The 24579-nt window shown below is 42.6% G+C and overlaps 1 protein-coding gene across 3 annotated transcripts in view; it reads right to left on the bottom strand.

Annotated features, from left to right (window-relative positions):
* LOC110519975 (collagen alpha-1(XVIII) chain) overlaps nt 1-24579 on the bottom strand; it is a 173432-nt gene that overhangs the window by 2101 nt on the left and 146752 nt on the right. For all 3 annotated transcript variants that reach the window (XM_021596908.2, XM_021596906.2, XM_021596907.2), the window contains 29 exons: nt 24330-24380; nt 23553-23681; nt 23171-23233; nt 22962-23006; nt 22062-22193; nt 21566-21637; nt 21434-21460; nt 21183-21281; nt 19329-19364; nt 18960-19049; nt 17761-17793; nt 16561-16578; nt 16327-16386; nt 16104-16181; nt 15325-15360; nt 12966-13019; nt 12523-12594; nt 12343-12408; nt 12134-12161; nt 8591-8644; nt 8446-8480; nt 5116-5247; nt 4652-4811; nt 3798-3862; nt 3386-3514; nt 3190-3222; nt 2376-2765; nt 2046-2243; nt 927-1042 (listed from right to left, as the gene is read on the bottom strand). In XM_021596908.2, coding sequence (XP_021452583.2) covers nt 927-1042; nt 2046-2243; nt 2376-2765; nt 3190-3222; nt 3386-3514; nt 3798-3862; nt 4652-4811; nt 5116-5247; nt 8446-8480; nt 8591-8644; nt 12134-12161; nt 12343-12408; nt 12523-12594; nt 12966-13019; nt 15325-15360; nt 16104-16181; nt 16327-16386; nt 16561-16578; nt 17761-17793; nt 18960-19049; nt 19329-19364; nt 21183-21281; nt 21434-21460; nt 21566-21637; nt 22062-22193; nt 22962-23006; nt 23171-23233; nt 23553-23681; nt 24330-24380 — 2501 coding nt within the window. The remainder of the gene's footprint in view (nt 1-926; nt 1043-2045; nt 2244-2375; nt 2766-3189; nt 3223-3385; nt 3515-3797; nt 3863-4651; nt 4812-5115; nt 5248-8445; nt 8481-8590; nt 8645-12133; nt 12162-12342; nt 12409-12522; nt 12595-12965; nt 13020-15324; nt 15361-16103; nt 16182-16326; nt 16387-16560; nt 16579-17760; nt 17794-18959; nt 19050-19328; nt 19365-21182; nt 21282-21433; nt 21461-21565; nt 21638-22061; nt 22194-22961; nt 23007-23170; nt 23234-23552; nt 23682-24329; nt 24381-24579) is intronic.

Genomic DNA, 24579 nt, shown 5'->3' with positions numbered 1-24579 from the left:
CAGCGAAGAGCCCGGATCTCAATCCCATTGAGCACATCTGGGACCTGTTGGATCGGATGGTGAGATCCATTCCTCCCAGAAATGTCTGGGAACTTGCAGGTGCCTTGGTGGAAGAGTGAGGTAACATCTCACAGCAAGAACTGGCAAATCTGGTGCAGTCCATGAGGCGGAGATGCACTGCAGTACTTAATGCAGCTGATGGCCAAACCAGATACTGACTGTTACTTTTGATTTTGACCCCCCCCCCCTTTGTTCAGGGACACATTATTCCATTTCTGTTAGTCACATGTCTGTGGAACTTGTTCCGTTTATATCTCAGTTGTTGAATCTTGTTATGTTCATACAAATATTTACACATGTTAAGTTTGCTGAAAATAAACACAGTTGACAGTGAGAGGATGTTTATTTTTTTGCTGAGTTTATATACACTTTTTTTGAGTTACAATTTAGGCTCGAGGCTTGGGGGGGGGATATGGACCGGTATTGCTAGCAATCTTTGCTCTGACTAGCTTATTGAGCTGCAAGTTGTGGCTATTGCAATCTGGCTGGTAAGCTGCTAAAAATTGGTATCATCTAAACGGATGTTGTTAGCTAAGTAGCTAGCGAGCTAGCTATTTGTATTTTAGCTTGCATACACAGAGCTGTCAATGTTAGCTTAGCAAAAACTTAAGTCAAAAACGTCCGTTGCTAGCTACAGTATCGACGTAGCCACCTTAACTCTTTAAACTATAACATTGGCAAACACTTAAGCTCGTCCCATTTTCTTCTTCATCATTTTCTAACTCACTGAGAATAGTTTGACAATGACGTAACTAAGTTGAACAACTCACCTTAGCTAACCAGCAACTAGGATTTTGATGCATTAGACGCACATTGTAAACACAATTTTTATTTTGTTGTTCCGTGTCTGAGAGACCAACACTCACCATGCACTGTCCCTGAGGATATCTCTGCCGTCAAAGGAGTAGATTGGTGCATTTTCCTCCATCCTCCCCTCAGTCTTACTGAACAATGACTCCCAGCTATTAAATAGCACATGGTCCTAGAAGGAGAAAAAAAATATACACTCAGTGGCGAGTTTATTAGGTACACCCATCTAGTATCAAGTCGGACCCCTCTTTGCCTCCAGAATAGCCTGAATTCTTAGGGGCATGGATTCTATAATGTGTGTCGTTCAAACGTTGCTCAATTGGTATCAAGGAACCTAATTTGTACCAGGAAAACATTCCCCACACCATTACGCCACCAGCCTGTACCATTGACACCTCGCAGGTTTGGGGCCGTGGACTCATGCTGCTTACGCCAAATCCTGACTCAGCCACCAGAATGAAGCAATAGGAACTGGGATTCGTCGGACCAGGCAATGTATTTTCAGTCCTCAATTGTCCAGTGTTGGTGATAGCGTGCCCACTGTAGCCACTTCTTGTTTTTAGCTGATAGGAGTGGAACCCGGTGTGGTAGTCTGCTGCGATAGCCCATACATGACAAAAACAGGTGACTTGTGCATTCCAAGATGCCGTTCTGCACACCACTGTTGACCTGTGCCGTTATTTGCCTGTTTGTGGCCTGCTTGTTAGCTTGCACAATTCTTTCCATTCTTCGATCTCTCTCATCAACAAGCTGTTTTCGCCCACAGGACTGCCACTGACTGCATGTTTTTTTGTTTGTTTGTCGCACCATGCGTTAAAAGCCCAGGAGGCCGGCTGTTTGAGATTCTGGAACCGGCGAGCCTGGTACTGACGATCATACAACACTCAAAGTTGCCTAGGTCACTTATTTGACCCATTCTAATGTCCAATCGAACAGTAACTGAATGCCTGTCTGCCTGCTTTATATAGCAAGCCACGGCCATGAGACTCAAGGATAAAATGAAAACCCATGGTAGCATCGCATGACTGATTCTTAACAGTGTTTTATTGAAATAATCTCTAGAATTTCCTGAAATGGTAATGAATAGATTACTTCAATAAACTCAATTTCAATTTGTGTCAGAAGTAGGATCCCAAAGTCTAGACTCATGCTTTCTTTAGTATATGTTTACACACCTTGAGGTTTAAGATGGGGAGGCTGTCTCTGTCGGACTTGCGAACGATGCTGTAGAGGTCCTGGAGCTTGGAGGACAAGAAAGCTCTGAAGGTGCCCTTCAGGCCCACTGCACGAGCTTGCTGGAAACACAGGAAGTCTGCCCCTCGAATACCACGCATGTTGCCCACTTGGGGAGTGTTCAGGGCGATCAGGTGGAGCTGAGAAGAACCCCCCCCAGATTTGAGTTATAAAAACAACTTGGCTTAGGCCTACACACACAATTTAGATGAGACCATTTGTTAGATACATGCTTTCTCTGAAGGCACATTAAATGATGATAAGATACTCACTCCTGGCCCTGATGTGTGGATGTGACCGGCAGGCTGGGGAACTGGAGGGGGAACAGGTTGTCTCTGGGGGGTGATGTGATATCGTCTTTCGGGCTGGGTGGGATACCTGTTCTCAGGCTGCACAGGGCTGTAGCGGCCATCTGTCTGAGGGGGGTACCTAGGGTCAGTCTGAGAGGGGTATCTGTGATCATACTGAGGGGGGTCTCTGGGGTCGCGATTGTTGGGTTGGGCGGGCCTGGGTATCTCAATAGGCTGGCGAGGAGGAGGCACGATGGGGTGGGTGGCAGCGCCGCCTTGGGAGAATTGTTCAGCTCCATTGTTGGCCGAGTGGTCCTGGGATTGGGGGTAATTGACGACAGGGGGAGGCTGGACTGCCGCTACTTCGTTGTCCTGGAGATTAAGAGCAACAGTGATTAAGTAAAATAAGCAAGCCTTGGACAAGTAAGCTTTTTCTGAGCCAAAATGGCCCATAAGGCAGGAGCCTTTCTCCTGATTCTGTAGCACGAGGCAGCTTGATGTGCAAGTACACCCCCTGGACAGGAGACTAGCCTATCGCAGGGCCTCAACCCCAATCCATCTATTTAATGCTGAGTGCCAAGCTGAGAGGCATCATGTACAATTTTTTGAGTCTTTGGTATGACTCGACCAGAGTTCAAACCCCCAACCTTTGAATCTCAGGGCGGACACTCTAAGCACAGGTCATTTGAGATGACAAGTCATCCTTGATTTTATGACTCTGTTTCCTCAAATAGCTATTTATTAAATAAGTTCATACATTGACTTTGTTTAATTTACTCATTTTCATACAACTTACCAGATCTCTGTAGAAGGGACTGTAGTCACTGAGCTGGAATATAATAAAAATATGAAAAAAGTGCATACATTTTTTTGCATAGTTCATTTTTTCACGTTTATGGTCTTTTAATGTGCACTTAACCAACTTTGAGTGTACATCTCCAGCTCCTACCTTACTAACACGTCTCACATGAAAGAAAAATTAATGACTTCACCATGATTTGTCTGAATCCATTGCGGACCCGGATGTAGAGATCTGTTTTGTCGACAATGTAGATGAGCGTGCCCTCCGACTGGCGCCTTGCAGTAGCAATCATGGTGTCGTATGACCTCAAAACTGTCACCTGGGGAGACCAATACATATTATAGTACATATACAAGATTGCAGGCATCAATCAGAAAAACAACCAGTGAATCTTAGTAGTTATGATGACTTTCAACCACAAAAATAAAACAATTTAAAATACACCTTCACAATCTTTGCATCTGCTTTTTTCCGAAGTCCCTTGCAATCACTCCACTGAATCCACTTAACTGAAAACAGCAATCTGTGGTTTCGGCATGGTAGCCATCTAACAGAATGGTTAAACCAGTTCGAATATGTTGAACTCTGAGATGACCACTTACCCCTGAGGTGTGACCAGGTATTCCAGGTGGTCCAGCAGGTCCGGGGGGGCCAGGAATACTAATGGCTGTGATGAAGAAAAAAATAGGACGACGACGATATAATATAGCTGCTTTTTACAGAGTGTCAAGCACGTTGTGTACTATCCCAAGATTAAGTTAAGGAGTGGAGGCAAGCCTATCGCTATTCGTTAATGTCAAACGTCCAAGAACCATATGTTATGTTCAGTGTCAGGCTGGCTATGGCAGCCAAATATTCCATCTAAACGGGAATCGATTCTCAAAATATTAAGACCTTTAATTTCACATCAAAATTATTTCACCAATGCAATATATACATTTATTGTATGTACACTGTTTTAACCAGTTTTAACACAGATACTGAAAAATACTGTTAGCAGCAACAACACTTTTCCGGTGTCTTTCTTCCGTACACAGGTGTTCGGAGCATGCTAGATAGGTAATTAGCACAGGTGGTTGCCTCGGTCTCCCATTTGTCTTCCGTAGACAAGCGCTGTAACATGGAAATACAATATGTCCATGTGGGAACCCTAGCCATATAAAGGTGTGTAGTAATTTAACCTTTTTTTAAATGTGTATTATTTCTCGCTGATATGAAAGTTAAGTTCCAAATGTTTCCAAAAACGTGCCGTAAAAGAGATGTATTGACGTTTAGATAGAGCACCGCCGGAGCATAGCCACTAGACATATTCATGAATAAACTTATGTTTAACATTACCATCTATGAACGGGCTAGTGCTGTACCTAACTCCATTCCACCGCCAACGTATTTTATGTGTATACCCTATTGAATAACGTATTGTGACATTGTGTTTGTCACTGGTTAGGAAACTCACGGTGGGTAGGTCTGTAGGCCCCTGGTAGTGAGTGGGACCCTGTGGGCCCGGGAGGACCTGGTGGGCCTGGGTTTCCTGGACGACCGTCGTAGCCAATCCCTGGGGAGCCTGGTGGGCCCTGTGGACCAGGGGGGCCCGTGATGGAATCTCCCTTTGGACCCTGTGATGAAAAATGAAAGAGAAAATAAAAAGTTTAACTTTGTTTGTACCCCATTCATTTTAGGGCTCTCTTTCCATTGTTGTTAGCAAGAATTGAGAGATATCGTTAGGAGTCTTAATGACTGATTTCAGGCTGTGACAAGTTCCGTTAAACAGGCATGATATGCATCTATACATTTATTTAGATTGTTGAATCATACAGTATCAACGTTTTATCATTTGACAAACATATGCCAGGAGATGTGTGTTGAGTAGTACCTTCCTAACAGATTAATATTTGATGCAATGTCCTCTGAAGTTCTTACCATAAGTCCTGGGTTTCCAGGGGGTCCTGGCGGGCCTTGTTGTATTCCAAAACGGGGGTCATAATAGCCACCACTTGGCTCTCCTTTTTCCCCCTTCACGCCTGTATCGCCGCGCTCTCCTTTCAGGTCATTCTGCAAAGAAAAAACAGCTATTAATGCTCTGTCCTGGCATGATAGCATTATATAGGGTAATAGCATATAAGAATCAGAACTGGAAATGAAGTGCTCTTTGCGCCAAATCAAAATGGTGAGAGAAATAAAAAGACAGAATGCACAGAGATAAATGAAATCAAGACAAATGTTTGATTGGATAACAATTACATATATATATATATATATATATATATATATATATATATATATATATATATATATATATATATATATATATATATATATATATATATACATATATATACACAGACACACACACACACACACACACACACACAGTGGGGCAAAAAAAGTATTTAGTCAGCCACCAATTGTGCAAGTTCTCCCACTTAAAAAGATGAGAGGCCTGTAATTTTCATCATAGGTACACTTCAACTATGACAGACAAAATTAGAAAATAAAATCCAGAAAATCACATTGTAGGATTTTTGATGAATTTATTTGCAAATTATGGTGGAAAATAAGTATTTGGTCACCTACACACAAGCAAGATTTAATGTTAATCACAACAACGCTGTTTTCACATTGCTTCTTCATATAAATCCACGAGTGTTCTATAATTACACTACTCGTTTGTGTTTCTTACATCTGCAAACAGCTAGTTTGTCTTTTCTTAGCAAGTTAAGCTTGTTGAGTTAAGCCTAAATCTTGTTAGCTGCCAATTGTTAGCCGCTAATGCTAATCACTAGCTAGTTAATAAATGTACTGAGTCAGAGCAAACGTAATTAGCGGTAATACCAGATAATACCAGTGATGGTGTAGACTTAAATCAGAATGTTGTTTGTAAAACAGTATCTTCTAAATCAAATAGGAATGAAGCGAAGCATTAATATGTTGGCTACATGAAGTAGATAAGAGAAAACATTCAATATAGCCAAATATTATAGGGACCCCTAGGAAACAGTAACACTGTCCTACCCTGTCACAATAACTCCTCCCTGGCATTTTCATTCATTGTCATGTCAAACAACATTGTATTCAAAGTGCCCACTATTATATTCTAACTATAGAATTAGCATAAACATTATATTTCCATGATTCCAACAGTTCATCGAAGTGTTTTGCTCTAAATCACAACTGCAACATTTGGTTAAAAATAAGGACTAGATTGTTTGCCCAAAATGTGCAGCCCTACGTGGCAATGTGTAAATGATCTCAAATGAGTGCAGGGAATGCAGAAATTGATGCAAATGCTGTCTATTTTTGGTTGAAGTTGAATTGAACACTATAAAAATGTTGACTGTAGAAAGACCTATTGAAATCACTTAGAATGTACAGTCGGGAGTTTACATACACCTTAGCTAAACACATTTAAACTCAGGTTTTCACAATTCCTGACTCTAATCCCAGTAAAAATTCCCTGTCTTAGGTTAGTTAGGATCATCACTTTATTTTAAGAATGTGAAATGTAAGAATATTAGTAGAGAGAATGATTTATTTCATATTTTATTTATTTCATTACATTTCCAGTGGGCCAGAAGTTTACATACTCAATTAGTATTTGGTGTCATTGCCTTTAAATTGTTTAACTTGGGTCAAACGTTTCAGGTAGCCTTCCACAAGCTTCCAACAATAAGTTGGGTGAATTTTGGCCCATTCCTCCTGACAGAGATGGTGTAACTGAGTCAGGTTTGTAGGCCTCCTTGATCGCACACGCTTTTTCAGTTCTGCCCACAAATGTTCTATAGGATTGAGGTCAGGGCTTTGTGATGGCCACTCCAATACCTTGACTTGTTGTCCATAAGCCATTTTGCCACAAATTTGGAAGTATGCTTGGGGTCATTGTCCATTTGGAAGACCCATTTGTGACCAAGCTTTAACATCCTCACTGATGTCTTGAAATGTTGCTTCAATATAGCCACATAATTTTCCTGCCTCGTGATGCCATCTATTTTGTGAAGTGCACCAGTCCCTGCTGCAGCAAAGCACCCCCATAACATGATGCTGCCACCCCCGTGCTTCATGGTTGGGATGGTGATCTTCGGCTTGCAAGCCTCCCCCTTTTTCCACCAAGCATAACGATGGTCATTATGGCCAAGCAGTTCTATTTTTGTTTCATCAGACCAGAGGACATTTCTCCAAAAAGTATAATCTTTGTCCCCATGTGCAGTTGCAAACCGTAATCTGGATTTTTCATGGCGGATTTGGAGCAGTGGCTTCTTCCTTGCTGAGCGGCCTTTCACGTTATGTCGATATAGGACTTGTTTTACTGTGGATATAGATAATTTTGTACCAGTTTTCTCCAGCATCTTCACAAGGCCCTTTGCTGTTGTTCCGGGATTGATTGGTACTTTTTGCACCAAAGTACGTTCATCTCTAATAGACGCGTCTCCTTCCTGAGAGGTATGACAGCTGCATGATCCCGTGGTGTTTATACTTGCGTACTATCGTTTGTACAGATGAGCGTGGTACCTTCAGGCGTTTGGAAATTGCTCCCAAGGATGAACCAGACTTGTGGAGGTCTACAGTTTCTTTTCTTCCCATGATGTCAAGCAAAGAGGCACTGAGTTTGAAGGTAGGTCTTGAAGTACATCCACAGGTACACCTCCAATTGACGCAAATGATGTCAATTAGCCGATCAGAAGCTTCTAAAGCCATGACATCATTTTCTGGAATTTTCCAAGCTGTTTAAAGTCACAGTCAACTTAGCGTATGTAAACTTCAGACCCACTGGAATTGAGATACAGTGAATTATAAGTGAAATAATCTGTCTGTAAAGAATTGTTAGAAAAATTACTTGTGTTGTGCACAAAGTAGATGTCCTAACCGACTTGCCAAAACAAGAAATTTAACAAGAAATTTGTGGAGTGGTTGAAAAACTAGTTTTAATGACTCCAACCTAAGTGTATGTAATCTTCCGATGTAATCTTCAACTGTAAGTGTTGCCACCTTAGGGTCATGTGCTACTCAAAGCAAATTTTGAACTTGTATTATTCAAAAACATATTCAAATATCGCCATACCGTCCAATTTGTTTTAAATACTGTGATATGATATTTTGGCCATATTGCCCAGCTCTAAACTAGACTGTGGAAAAGTACAGAATAGTACATGGAAAAGAATAGGAACAGAGTGTCAGAATATATTGAGACACAAATAACGTATTTATCTATCTTCAATCCTAACAGTAGTACTATTAATTGTAATACTTTCATACCTTGAATGTAAAAATGTCGAAGTTAGAGGCCACACCTGTAACAAAATGACAACGATAAGCATTCAGGCTGAAGTGTGCCTAAAGACAAAATGAAGTAGTTGTTATTATCCCTGTACTTAGTGTGCTATATTGAGACATGTCCTACCTGGCGTTCCTGGGAGACCTTGAGCTCCGAAATCACCTTTCTCCCCTTTTGTCACTACAAAAAAACAGAGCACATGTAAAAAAATATATATATATAGATTGTAGAAAATTAATATGGAAACATTTCCATGGGAAATTAATATAATTTGTATCACTATTGTAATGGATTACACCTTGACTGCAGTATTTGCTGTTCCAGTTTCAGTTAATTTCCCAAATCGAGGTGCTTTTGAAGCTTTAGCCTAATTTCTTGACAGTAGATTGATCATGAATCCCTCTTTCTTCAATAGCTAAATCAAATTGAAGGTAGATGGGGAACGGTTTGTCTCCTTAAATAATCAAAACTGTCTAACTTCATTTTGTTGACTGCTAAGGTACAGTGCATTCAGGAAAGGATTCAGACATCTTCCTTTTTTTGTTACGTTACAGCCATATTCTAAAACTGATTACATTTTTTAAATTCTCAATCTACTCTTCGATCAGCAGGTAAGGGTGCTTTCGAGCGGCTAGATGTTCTTTACCATTTGGACATCAGATTTTCCACCCATGCTCCTTATAGGACACATCACTGCACTCTATACACCTCTGTAAACAGGTCATCTCTGTATACCGTTGCAAAACCCACTGGTTGATGCTCATTTATAAAACCCTCTTAGGCCTCACTCCCCCCTATCTGAGATACCTACTGCAGCCCTCACCTCCACATACAACACCCCAAAGCACACACCAGGAAAAAGTCAAGAATCATATCACCTCCACCTTACCTGTCACCGTAGACCCATTTCAATTTGCTTACAGCACCAATAGGTCCACAGACGATGCAATTGCAATCACACTGCCCTATCCCATCTGGACAAGAGGATTACCTATGTAAGAATGCTGTTCATTGACTACAGCTCAGCATTCAACACCATAGTACCCTCCTAGCTCATAATTCAGCTTGAGGCCCTGGGTCTCAACCCAGCCATGTGCAACTGGGTCCTGGACTTCCTGATAGGCCGCCCTCAGGTGGTGAAGGTGAAACAACATCTCCACTTCGCTGATTCTCAACAATGAGGCCACTCAAGGGTGCATGCTCAGCCCCCTCCTGTACTCCCCGTTCACCCATGACTGCATGGCCATGCACGCCTCCAACAAAATCATCAAGTTAGCAGACGACACTACAGTAGTAGGCTTGATTACCAACAATGACGAGACAGCCTACAGGGAGGAGGTGAGGGCTCTCGGAGTGCGGGGTCAGGAAAATAACCTCTCACTCAACGTCAACAAAACAAAGGAGATGATCGTAGACTTCAGGAAACAGCAGAGAGAGCAACCCTCTATCCACTGGGACAACAGTGGAGAAAGTGGAAAGTTTTAAGTTCCTCTGCGTACATATCACTGACAAACTGAAATGGTCCACCTACACAGACAGTGTGGTGAAGAAGGTGAAACAACACCTCTTCAACCTCAGGAGGCTGAAGAAATTTGGCTTGTCACCTAAAACCCTCACAAACGTTTACAGATGCACAATTGAAAGCATTCTGTCGTAATGTATCAATGCCTGGTACGGCAACTGCATCGCCCACAACTGCAGGGCTCTCCAGAGGGTGGTACGATCTGCATAACGCATCACCGGGGGAAAACTATCTGCCTTCCAGGACACCTACAGCACCTGACGTCACAGGAAGGCCAAAAAGATAATCAAGGACAAGAACCAACCAAGTCATTGCCTGTTCACCCCGCTCCCATCCAGAAGGCGAGGACAGTACAGGTGCATCAAAGCTGGGAACGAGAGACAGAAGCTATTTTTCAATCTCAAGGCCATCAGACTGCTAAACAGCCATCACTAACACAGGGAGGCTGCTGTCTACATAATTTAAATAATTAGCCACTTTAATAAATTGAACACTAGTCACTTTAATAATGCCACTTTAATAATGTTTACATATCTTGCATTACTCATCTCATATGAATATACTGCATTCTATATTATCTATTGCATCTTAGCCTATGCGGCTCTGACATTGCTCATCCATATATTTATATATTCTTATTCCATTCCTTTACTTAGATTTGTGTGTATTAGGTATTCGTTGTGGAATTGTCAGATATTGCTGCATTGTCGGAACTAGAAGCTGAAGCATTTCATTACTCTCGCAATAACATCTGCTAACCATGTGTATGTGACCAATAAAATTTGATTTGATTTGATCCCTGGGTCGCTCCTCTTTTCAGTTCGCTGCAGCTAGCGACTGGAACGAGCTGCAAAAAAACTCTTCATTCAAAGACTCAATCATGTACACACTTACTGACAGTTGTGGTTGTGTCGTGTGATGTATTGTTGCCTCTACCTTCTTGCCCTTTGTGCTGCTGCCATGTTGTGTTGCTACCATGTTGTGTTTTCATGTGTTGATGCCATGCTGTGTTCTTGTGTCTCTCTTTATGTAACAGTGGCCTCCATAATTTCTAAATGGAAGAAGTTTGGAACCACCAAGACTCTTCCTAGAGCTGGCCAGCCGGCCAAACTGAGCAATCAGGGGAAAAGGGCCTCGGTCAGGGAGGTGACCAAGAACACCCGATGGTCACTCTGAAAGAGCTCCAGAGTTCCTCTGTGGAGATGGGAAAACCTTCCAGAAGGACAACCATCTCTGCAGCACTCGAACAATCAGGCCTTTATGGTACAGTGGCCAGACGGAAGCCACTCCTCTGTAAAAGGCACATGACAACCCGCTTGGAGTTTGCCAAAAGGCACCTAAAGGACTTTAAGACCATGAGAAAAAACATTCTCTGGTCTGGTGAAACCAAGATTGAACTCTTTGGCCTGAATGCCAAGAGTCACATCTGGAGGAAACCTGGCACCATCCCTACGGTGAAGCATGGTGGTGGCAGCATCACGCTGTGGTGATGTTTTTCAGCGACATGGACTGGGAGACAGGATCGAGGGAAAGCTGAACAGAGCAAAGTACAGAGAGATCCTTGATCAAATCCTGCTCCAGAGCGTTCAGGACCTCAGACTGGGGACGAAGGTCCACCTTACAACAGGACAACGACCCTAAGCACACAGCTAAGACAACACACAAGTGGCTTTGGGGCAAGTCTCTAAATGTCCTTGAGTGGCCCAGCCAGAGCCTGGACTTGAACCCGATCGAGCATCTCTGGAGAGATCTGAAAATAGCTGTTCAGCGACGCTTCCATTCCAACCTGACAGAGCTCGAGAGGATCTGCAGAGAAGTCAAGGCTGCAATAGCTGCCAAAGGTGCTTCTACAAAGTACTGAGTAAAGGGTCTGAATACTTATGTAAATGTGATATTTCAGTTTATATTTGCATAAATGTCTAAAAACCTGTTTGAGCTTTGTCACTACGGGTATTGTGTGTTGATTGACGAGGGGAAAGAATATTTAATCAATTTTAGAATAAGGCTGTAAAGTAACAAAATGAGGAAAAAGTCAAGGGGTCTGAATACTTTCTGCCTATGCGCCAAGATTTAATCCTCCGTCTTCGAGAAGTTTCATCGCTAGGTATAACGTTTGATGTAAAAACAACAAATCATTGTCAGCATACCTGGATAATTCCTTGAGGTGTCATATCCCTGCAATAAATAGGAAATGGCACATTTAAAAATTTTCCAGGATTTTGCACACAAACATGATATCCTGTTTCCAATATTGGACAACTCAATATTGACCCTCCCTCTTTCAGTCTGTGTTATTCCGTTTGGTGCTAAATGAACACAACCCTGGTTTTGGGTATAAGGATTCTGATAAACTCACATTGAAGCGGTCTACGGGCACAGCTGGTCCGGGTGGTCCCGGCGGCCCGGGTGGGCCTGGGACACCCTGAAAACAGAAGACATTAAGTTACTTTCAGTTGAATCGCATATAAAAGACAGTGCACTTCCATTGTATCGTAAACAGGCACAGTACATTATTATAAGCACGTGTCACACTTACTGGGTAGCTAAATCCAGCTCCTGTGGATGGCTCTCCTTTTTCACCCTTGTATCCGTTCACACCAGGACGACCCTGTAGGAAACAGACATAGATAGTTAGATACTATGAAGGCCTTACGCAAGTAGCATTCACTAGAGATAAATACTACTACTACTAGTAGTAGTAGTAGTAGCAGCAGCAGCATTCCATATCGATACTTTCCTAACTTGTGCATGATTACACACAAACTGGCAATAAATGTTATGTAACAACATTCAATCATTCCACCCCTGTTCAAGTCAAGGAAACATTTGTACCACTTTCAAGCAATTACACCATTGATACCAAAGAAACTAGAATGCACTTGACCTACACAGCGTTTTGGCCTTTTTGTTACCTTTTTGTGTCACGCTACTGAGCACCTACTGTAATTGTAAAGTTCTAAATTCAGCTCGAGTACTTACAGGTCTTCCGGGCATTCCAAATTCACCCTTTATCCCAGGAGAACCGTACTGCCCCTGTACAAACAACAATACATCAATCATATGAGAACCAAACACAAAACACATTCACTCTAAAGTTATTTTTGAGAGGGATCAATGAAATACAGTGCCTTGCATAAGCATTCATACCCCTAGGATTTCTTCACATTTGATTGTGTTACAAAGTGGGATTTAAATGTATTTAATGCTACTTTTTTTGTCAACAATCTGCTCAAAATACTCAATTGTAAAAATAAATAAATAAATGTGATAAATATTATAGTCCTTAGAAGTATTCAGCCCCTTTTCTCAGGCAAGCCTAAATTAGTTGAGTAGTAAAAATGTGGCTTAATAAATCACATAAATTACATGGACTCTGAAATAATAGGGGTAGACATGATTTTTGAACGACTAACCCTCTTCTATGTCCCTGACTTCTAAGGTACATCAGTGTTTTATTGAATTCAACTATAAAGACCAGGGAGCTTTCGAAAGCCTCAAAGAAGGACAGTGATTATTAGATGGGTAACGATAACAAATCAGACAGTGAATATCATTTAACATAAGTATTCAGACCCATTACTCGGTACTTTGTTGAAGCAGCTTTGGTAGCGATTACAGCTTAAGAGTCGTCTTGGATATGACACTACAAGCTTGGCACACCTGTATTTGGGGAGTTCATCCCATTCTCCTCTGCAGATCCTCTCAAGCTCTGTCAGGTTGGTTGGGGAGCGTCGCTGCACAGCAATTTTCAGGTCTCTCTAGATATGTTTGATCAGGTTCAAGTCTGGGCTCTGGCTGGGCCACTCATGGACATTTAGAGACTTGACCGGAAGCCACTCCTGCGTTTTCTTGGCTGTGTGCTTAGGGTCATTGTCTTGTTGGAAGGTGAACCTTCGCCCCAGTCTGGAGGTCCTGAGTGCGCTGGAGCAGGTTTTGATCAAGGATGTCTCTGTACTTTGCTGTGATCATCTTTCCCTTGATCCTGACTAGTCTCACAGTTCCTGCCACTGAAAAACATCCCCACAGCATGATGCTGCCACCACCATGCTTCACTGTAGGGATGGTGCCAGGTTTCCTCCAGACATGGCCCTTGGCATTCAGGCCAAAGAGTTCAATCTTGGTTTCACCAGACCAGAGAATGTTTTTTCTCATGGTCTGAGAGTCTTTAGGTGATTTTTGGCAAACTCCAAGTGGGCTGTCATGTGCCTTTTACTAAGGAGTGGCTTCCGTCTGGCCACTCTACCATAAAGGCCTGATTGGTGGAGTGCTGCAGAGATGGTTGTCATTCTGGAAGGTTCTCCCATCTCCACACAGGAACTCTGGAGCTCTGTCAGAGTGACCATCGGGTTCTTGGTCACCTCCCTGACCAAGGCCCTTCTTCCACGATTGCTCAGTTTGGCCAGGTGGCCAGCTCTAGGAAGAGTCTTGGTAGTTCCAAACTTCTTCCATTTAAGAATAATGGAGAACAATGTGTTCTTGGGGACCTTCAATGCTGCAGACATTTTTTGGTACCTTTCCCCGGATCTGTGCCTCAACACAATACTGTCTCTGAACTCTACGGACAATTTCTTCGACCTCGTGACTTGGTTTTTGCTCTGACATGCACTGTCAACTGTGGCTTTTAAAGACAGGTGTGTGTCTTTCCAAATCATGACCAAACAATTGAATTTACCACAGGTGAATTCCAAACATATTGTATAAACAGCTCAAGGATGATAAATGGAAACAGGATGCACCTGAGCTCAATTTCAAATCTCATAGCAAAGGGTCTTAATACCTATGTAAATAAGGTAATTCTGTTTTGTATTTTTTATACATTTGCAAAAATGTCTAAACCTGTTTTTTCATTGTTATTGTGGGGTATTGTGTGTAGATTGATGAGGGAAAATATATATTTAATACATTTTCTAATAAGGCTGTAACTTAAAAACATGTGGAAAAGGTCAAGGGGTCTGAATACTTCCCGAATGCACTGTATGGCTAATTAAGCATATGATTGCACAGCACTTGAAAGCAGCAACACAAAAGAAAGGCGAAATTCGTGATAAAACCTGAGTTAGTAAGTAGCCTATCTATGTTAGAGCGCTCGTGGCTTACCTGGCTCACTCCGACTGTCAAACGAACTGTGAGATTGCCATTTTTTTCATTAAAGTAACGCAAAGTAATATAACACAATATTACTTTGTATGGAAAGTAACGTAAAGTAAAGCTTTACTTTTGTTAAATGTAATGAGTAATATATAATCCCAACACTGCCCATGACGACCATGCCATTTTAATTTATGGCAGCTTCAAATGGCAAGACCGTAACGTCAAGTATGAGCCTAAAAGTACTTACAGGGGGCCCGACGGGTCCGGCAGGTCCTCTGTCGCCCTACAAAAGATGGAGAGTTGGTGTTTTAACTTGGCTCGGAGGACAACACACAGATAAGACCGAGCCAGACAGAAGTGTAGGGCAGCCCCCGAAGTGACTCTTCTTATCAACTGTATGCAAGAATTTCCTCTGTGTTGTCTTAGGAATTCAGCATTCTCTGTGTTAATCTTACCAAGCTCCATTGTCTCACCTCTGAGAAGCAGAGGTTACGTCACGTAGTCTGATATCTGATTGGAGGTTAACTTTACAGTAATACTATTGGTCAACGACTCAGATTTTGAATCCAAACAGCACATTGGCTTATTAAATGGTCTTAAGAGTCATTGTTCTATCTGTTATTTGTTCCTGATGTGGTGAGATACCTGCACTCTTTATTTCCCTCTCCCATCAGCTATGGGCCATAGTTTCTTTGTCTCGCTCTCTCACAATGCTTCGAATAATGTCTTGTAATGCTTGTTAATGCTGTGTACGTTAAGCTTATGCCATGTCTAATGATACCATTCATTTTCCAAAGTAATTAAATACACTTGTATTTAGAATTCCTTTCTCATGACCAGGTCCTTGATCTTAGTCAGCAAAATGCATAATACTTGATTGCTCATGGTTTAACTATAGGCAGATGAACATTTTAATAGGCTAATTGCTTAGTCTTACTATGAGTCGGATGTGAGATATGTATAGCATCATATATGCTATAAACACACATGTCAAATATGACTTCTGACTACAGAAGTCACGCTCACCTTCTCACCCGACAATCTTCCCAGGTACAAAGTATTCCCATCAGGCCCAATGATTGAGCCAGGCTCGCCCTTCTCGCCCTGGGAAGAGACACATAAGAAGAGCGAGAAACTGGTTAATGTGTTAACCCCCACAAAATAAACACTTGCTGGGAATGGGCCTAACTCAGTGGTACACTGTAGCAACAATGACAGGGTAATGTTGCTGTGTGGTCACATCACTGACCTTGACTCCATAACTGGGTTGGCCTGGATCTCCCATGTCGCCCTTTGGTCCAATCGGGCCCTGTCAGAAAATGCACAGATCAGAAAATGTGCTGTTTATCACACATCAAACTAGCAATGATGTTGGGTTTATTTAGTCTTTCAGGGCAAATATCCACCACACTATGAAATCCACACTTGTTAGAACACAACGTTAGAAGAACTGTAGGATAACTGTAGGAAACTCAATGCTTACAGGGAATCCAGCTTGGCCCTACAGAAAAGAAAAGAAAAATCAGATTTAATTTAATGATTATTCGCTTTTTTTTATGACTGGTTATGACTGGTCCCAAATATTTGGTAATTACTTTCATTAAAGGGATACTTCGGGATTTTGGCTATCTATTACGATAGACTTCCAGTCTGTGTGCAAATGATAGTTTGCATTGGCTCGCGAAACTTCCTCTAACTTCCTTCCTACTGGATGCAGAGACATAAAAACGGTATCCATATGTTCATCTGACTGGGGAAGTAGATAAAAAGGCTTCACTGCCAAAATCCCAAACTATCCCTTTAAGTCAAATCTATATTTTGTGGTAGTGTGAAGGATTTCCATCATCTCCCATTATAGAATCATTGTCCAATAAACTCCGATCTCTAAGGTAATATATCATTTCCAGGATTTCATCGCATTACATACTCTCAACAGGTTTTGCAACATAAGAACATTTGCTTAATTTAAGATCAATAAAATATCCAGATGAAAGAATAATGTAATTCATGAAAATTACACAGGCCCTTGGAAATACGACTGTACATTGTATTTCTTAAATGTGGGTTGTGTGATGTAAAGTAAATGTAGTTTTGGCCTAATATCGGTGGAAGGTATGTAGCTTTATATTAATTACATACAACAAATGGAAACAGATGGTTACTGCCATCTCCATAGACTCTTTGTTATAAAAGCAGGACAAGCATGTAATGAAGATCATATTGTCTCGAGAATTTTCTCTGCTACACTTCCAATGCGTAACGAGGACCCTATACAGGAGTTGTGTTCAGGCAGGCACAGCAAAAGACTTTGCCACGGAAGACAAAACTAGCGTTTCTTATTGGAAAAGTTCAGGTAGTCCCTTCCTATTTCAGTCAGTTTTCTTCCATTTGGCACCAAATTAATATGACCCAGGGTTTGTAGTCATTGGTTTAATTTCATTGTGACTTATATAGCCCTTGATTGATTTCCTGAATGCATTTCAAACATTGATCAAATTACACCCAGAATAATTACTGCAATTGATCAATCGAGTTTGGCAAATGAATGACATCAATTTAACACTTAATTGTATGAAAAAGAAGTGTGTCCTGTAGTTCTTATAACATTTGCTTTTAAGACTATTGGAGTAACATTGAGCCACATTAATGATAACAGTGTTTTCAAACAGGACAAAACACCTACCTGGGGCCCGGCGCCTCCAACGACACCATCATACTGCAGAAAGAGAAATTGCACAGCTTAATGTCAATGCACACTCAACCGTCATGTTGGAGGAGATACAGTAGAGCTAAAAGAAGATCATGCAGAAGGATGGGTATGTTTATTTCCAGACTCCTTATCCACACCCTCTAGGCACTTCATGTAGATTTCAAAATAGTCTGATTGGTATAAGCAATAGGGTAGTAGCTCAATCTTGCAGATTGATAGGACAGGGATTTTGTTGTTGTTGACATTTTGCTTATACATATCCAATCCCTTCTGATCAAAACAAATTTCTACTTGGGGTAGGCGCTTTTTAGATCGGTAAGTTAGTCTAGTGGCTAGCTATCTAAACCAACCGGGGTGGGACCCATTTATCATCAGTTAAAAACTGCAAAATATGCCTCCACCCTATGGCAAAATGTGTAGAATTGCAGGAAATTAGCTGTAAAACTGCACATTTTTGGGGCCTCCCAAGTGGCGCAGCGGTCTAAGGCACTGCATCGCAGTGCTTGAGGCATCACTACAGACCAGGGTTTGACCCAGGGTGTGTCACAGCCGGTCATGACAGGGAGACCCATGACGCGGCTCACAATTTGACAAGGGTAGTCCGGGTTAGGGGAGGGTTTGGTTGACCCGGATTTCCTTGTCCAACTGCGCTCTAGCGACTCCTTGTGGCGGGCAGGGTATCTTCAAGCCGACTGTTGCCAGGTGAATGGTGTTTCCTTCGACACATTGGTGTGGCTTGCTTTTGGGTTATTCGAGCAGTGTAACAAGAAGCAGTGCAGCTTAGAAAGGTTGTGTTTCAGAGGACGCATGGCTCTCGACCTTCGCCTCTCCCGAGTTCGTAGGGGAGTTGCAGCGATGGGACAAGACTAACTACCAATTGGATATCACGAAAAGTAAATGTTTCTCTCCGCTCCATGGCAAAATGGGTAGAATTACATGAAATGAGTTATAAAATTGCTAAATCATCTCTCCGCCCCATGGCAAAATGTGGATGTGGGTACGCAGACCCATGAGCCACTGTGGCCCCTCATGTTGAGTTCCATTTTTTTGCCCCTATAGACCAACCCCATCAAAGTTGCTCATCCCTGGTCTAGGGGGTAGTGTCCAGAGGGGTAGGGTCTAGAGGGGCACTGGGGGTAAGGCCTAGGAGTTGTTTCGGTACAGGGCCTTACACTGCTGGAGGTCTGGTAGATGATTTGTCCTGGTGGGCCGGGTGGGCCTGGTGGTCCAGGCTGTCCGTTTCCATCGCGACCAGATTCGCCCTAAAAACCAGACCCAAGATAACATCAGCCTTAGGGACAAAGACATGCTGGTGATGAGCATAAAAAAACATGGGAGTGAGTGGAAGTGGCCCCTAATAACTGACAGAGGGTCAGATATTTTCTCATCCCTCTGATGGTTAATTGGTTAATTGCTGGTAGGTTGTTACAGTTTTTGAACACAATATCAGTGTTAAATGGTCAAGCACTAGGCATGTAATTGACCTATTATTAGGTCTCCTGAATCACATTTGAATTCTATGAACATTTGAAAATACTCACCCTTTCTCCTCTGTCCCCGCTGTCACCCTTTTGTCCCTGGAAATTTAAAAGGAAAAAAAAATCCATAAAATAAACTGAGCATAAAAAGAAACGTCCTCTCACTGTCAACTGCATTTATTTTCAGCAAACTTAACATGTGTAAATATTTGTATGAACATAACAAGATTCAACAACTGAGACATAAACGGAACAAGTTCCACAGACATGTGACGAATAGAAATGGAATAATGTGTCCCTGAACAAATGGGGGGTCAAAAGTAACAGTCAGTATCTGGTGTGGCCACCAGCTGCATTAACTACTGCAGTGCAACTCCTCATCATGGACTGCACCAGATTTGCCAGTTATTGCTGTGAGATGTTACCCCACTCTTCCACCAAGGCACCTGCAAGTTCCTGGACATTTCTGGGGGGAATGGCCCTAGCCCTCACCATCTGATCCAACAGGTCCCAGATGTGCTCAATGGGATTGAGATCCGGGCTCTTCGCTGGCCATGGCAGAACACTGACATTCTTGTCTTGCAGGAAATCATGCACAGAACGAGCAGTATGACTGGTGGCATTTTCATGCTGGAAGGTCATGTCAGGATGAGCCTGCAGAAAGGGTACCACATGAGGGAGGAGGATGTCTTCCCTGTAACACACAGCGTTGAGGTTGCCTGCAATGACAACAAGCTCAGTCCGATGATGCTTTGACACACCGCCCCAGACCATGATGGACCCTCCACCTCCAAATTGATCCCGCTCTAGAGTACAGGCCTCGGTGTAATGCTCATTCCTTCGAAGAAGGAAATCCGACCATCACATCTGGTGAGACAAAACCGCGACTCGTCAGTGAAGAGCACTTTTTGCCAGTCCTCTCTGGTCCAGCGACAGTGGGTTTGTGCCCATAGGCAACGTTGTTGCGGGTGATGAGTGAGGTGAGGTGAGGGAGGACCTGCCTTACAACAGGCCTACAAGCCCTCAGTCCAGCCTCTCTCAGCCTATTGCGGACAGTCTGAACACTGATGGAGGGATTGTGCATTCCTGGTGTCACTTGGGAAGTTGTTGTTGCCATCCTGTACCTGTCCCGCAGGTGTGATGTTCAGATGTCCCGATCCTGTGCAGGTGTTATTACACGTGGTCTGCCACTGCGAGGACGATCAGCTGTCCGTCCTGTCTCCCTGTAGTGCTGTCTTAGGCGTCTCACAGTATGGACATTGCAATGTATTGCCCTGGCCACATCTGCAGTCCTCATGGCTCCTTGCAGCATGCCTAATGCACGTTCACGCTGATGAGCAGGGACTCTGGGCATCTTTCTTTTGGTGTTTTTCAGAGAACATAGAAAGGCCTCTTTAGTGTCCTAAGTTTTCATAACTGTGATCTTAATTGCCTACCGACTGTAAGCTGTTAGTGTCTTAACGACCGTTCCACAGGTGCATGTTCATTAATTGTTTATGGTTCATTGAACAAGCATGGGAAACAGTGTTAAAACCCTTTACAATGAAGATCTGTGAAGTTATTTGGATTTTTACAAATTATCTTAGAAAGACAGGGTCCTGAAAAAGGGACCTTTATTTTTTATTTTTTTGCTGAAAATTCCCCCACTTTTTAATATTTAAAAAAGAATCGCTGTCAAGAACAGATTGAACAGATTAAATCTAGACAGGCTTTCAATTTCAGGCCAGCTGCACTACACACCAGCATGTAATCAACTAATCATGACCTTCAGTCTGGAGCAGATGTGTTCGTGTTGGGCTGGCGCAAAACCCTGCACACCCAGAAGATTGCCAAAACCTAAGTTGCTGTTAACTACACGAGTTAGAACCCTTATGTAGATATTGTGAGGTGGGAGTGTGGAATAAGGTTCTGACATACATTAGGACCAGGGAAACCGTCCAACCCTGGTCGGCCATCGCTTCCCTGTGGTCCTTCACTTCCCTTCTCACCAGGAATACCAGGGAAACCAGACCTGCCCTAAAAATACAAGCCCTACGTTAAATTGAAACTGATCACAAAAGAAGAATTCATGATACAATATTGAGATGGCTTGCAATGTGTTGTTATGTCAAAACAATATTTATTTCTTGATAAAATCATATGAAATTCAACCAAAGAAAAGCTCTTACTGGTAGGCCAGGGATGCCAGGAGGACCCTGAAAGTGAACAGAAAGAAATCAGAATCAGTAAGAAAATCTATGAAAACGGCCGAATTCCTACAATGGATCAAAAAATGAAAGCCTGCTGCAGAGGACACCCACCTGTTGCCCCTCTGGTCCTCTGGCTCCAGGAACTCCATTGGCCACTCCCACACCAGAGCCTTCCATGTCATCCTTTACACACACCGAGATAGAGAGAGAGAAAGACTAAGTCTCTAAGGGCCGAATCCTAACTTTAGATTTGCACTGACATTGACATCAACCCACAATAACACTAAAGTCAGAGTTATGTGTGCGAATCTCATTCCTTCGTCCCTTAATACAACCAGGATAACGGGCATTTCCATAACCACTCATGACACCCCAATTAATGTTCAAATAGCCTACTAAGGTTACCCAAAAACATTTTTGTACTCAAACTAATCAATAAAATGTCACTGAATGTTAATGCAGAATTATTTTACAACAGGGCACCGTTTACAGATAAATTCACAAGCGAAACTGCCGATACTATAAAACTACTATGAAACACAGCATTAGTAATCATGCATCGTTAAGACCATTGAGATGGGTAAACCCGTCCCTGGTGGATACTCACAAAACCAACACGATAGCTTGGTCCGGGGGGTCCTGGTGGCCCGGGTTGTCCCAGTGGTCCCATTGGTCCAGGGAGGCCAGCCAATCCACCCTGTCCTGGTTGCCCGGGAATGCCATTCAATCCCTGTGCACCCTGTGGAATGTCAAGATTCAAAAAGAGTAATTATCATATTGATGAGATATTGTTCCACTCGTTGGCGTTAGTGCTGCACCTGAGCAGGCATCAATTGTCAGCAATATGCAAATAATAAGATCCAATCCACACACTACCAGTTGGACACACTTCACACAGGTATTAATCACATTGTAGGGCAACGTAAGCAACATTATGAGAAACTGACCAACTGCAGATATGGGACAGTTGAAATATAGTCCCCTAGCCTGAAACATAACTTAAAGTTCATACACATATGCCAAATGGATTGCCAGCTCTGGTCCTGGAGAGCTACTAGGTGTGAAGGCATTTGTTCCAACCCAGCACTAACCAGTAACTCTCCAGGGGACTGGGAGCAGGAGACGTAGGTCGTGTTCATTAGGGCACGCCACAGAAAACAATATAAAAGGTTTTGCAAGATAAGTCCAAATAGCCCTCCCTGTTTCAGTCAGTTTGGTTCCTAATGAACACAACCTTGCCCTAGAGACACAGAAAGTCCACTCTGCCATGCTGGTGACCTGGCACCTCCTGTAGATTGGCAGGTGGATGAGAGGACGATGACATAAGAGAACAGGTTGGAGAGATAGCTAGGAAGGTCCCTTGCAGAGTACTGTACATAAACCTCGAACCTTTCAATAGGCCATTAAGTTTATTTACAAATCTGACTTCTGTGTTTTCCAATCTGACCTCTGTGTTTTCAATAGCGTATTTGATTGAATAAAGTAAAGTAAAAGGCTCGGTGCCCACCTTCGCTCCGACTGCTCCTGGAAGACCGAGTTCACCTGGATCACCCTGTAGATTAGGAACGTAGAGGTGATAAACTGGTCCCATTCAATTCCCATAGGTATTGCTCTTCATAAAACAATCAATGATGCCATTTGGTAATGACACAAGAGGCCATGAAGAGATGTAAAGAACTAGATCATTAGAATCACTCAGGTTTTTTTCAGTCTCACCTTCTCTCCCCTGGCCCCTGCAGCTCCTGGGCGACCATCAGCACCAGGCAGGCCGTGTAAACCCTAAAAAGCGCAGGTTTACGACTTAATGTCATGCTAATTAACTTAATCATCACAATAATCATAATCATTACACTTTACGCACTGTATCAGCAGTGTAGTTGGTCAAATGATTTTTGGTTATACTTAATAAGTAAAAAATACAGGCATTTCACTGCAGAGGTCACCTTCCTTCTTACACTATGATAAAGCACAGTACATCCATTCGAAATAATTAGGGATAAAAACACAGTCAAATGCTTATGACTATTATGGTTGCATTGTGGTATGTTAGATGAAAGGCAAAAGAATGGAGAGAAGGGTGCATTTCCTGAGGACCTACCGGTTGACCAGGAGCACCATCCTGTCCTGGGGGACCTTTGGGGCCAAATAAGCCAGAGACCCCTGTCCCAACAACAGAGGTACCTGGGGCCCCGGGGAGGCCAGGAGGGCCAGGCAAACCAGGCAGTCCCTACCGCCCCCAGAAAATACATCATGATTATTGTGCACATAATTTTAGCCCATTCAACCCCCCTAAACAACTGTTCCCGCAGTTTGTTGCTGGAAAAGAGAATGTCCAATTCTCAGTCAACTTCGTAAAATAAAGGTAAATAAATGAATACATTTTTGTTTGAGTAAACTGCTCACAAATGTCAACAAACCCTAGTATGTACCCTAGTAATCCTAGTAAGGACAACATATCTTAAAAGAAACATACTGTAACAAATCATAGCTTGCGATGAAATACAGCAAGGAATGCTTTCTGCTCGACATTGGTTGCCTTTCCAAATTGCTACTTCCTTCAAATTAATTTCACAGCTTAAGTCGCGTTCCACTTTGAGGTACGACGCTGTACGCTCGAGTTGGATGTTTGGTCAGAGGAATACATAAAACATAAATCTGTACTGGGATTGGGGTTGTTTATACAGGTGTAGTGGCGCACTAACACCGCTTCGGGGTGAAGTTTCCCCTAGGTGCAAATCTAGAATCAGCTTTCCTTCTCCATATCCAAATTGTAACCATTAGGGGGGGAAAATGCAAAACTGACCCAAGATCAGTGTCTGTCTAAGGGCATCACCTAACAACTGCGGATGAACCAGTGTGAGAGAAGTGGACTTACCCGAAGTGTCTCCAAGTCAGGGAACCCAGAGCCCTCCATGTCTGCAAAGGTCTAAAACAAAGAAGGTGAACTAGCTCAGACACATAATAGAAGTCATCATGCTCCATGGTGTTTACCTTGCAATTACATACAGGTCATATGTATCTACTGTAGCTCTGCTGACACCTTCTCCCCATTTGAAAGAATTTAGCTAAAATATGATTTGCCGATCGCAACTGAACATTTTGGTATCAACAACCCTGTTGTGGTA

The sequence above is a fragment of the Oncorhynchus mykiss genome, chromosome 3 (genome assembly GCF_013265735.2).
Source record: "Oncorhynchus mykiss isolate Arlee chromosome 3, USDA_OmykA_1.1, whole genome shotgun sequence".
Taxonomy (NCBI): Eukaryota; Metazoa; Chordata; class Actinopteri; order Salmoniformes; family Salmonidae; genus Oncorhynchus; species Oncorhynchus mykiss.
The sequence above is the reverse complement of the archived record's forward strand: the minus strand, read 5'-3'. Positions and strand labels throughout refer to the sequence as shown.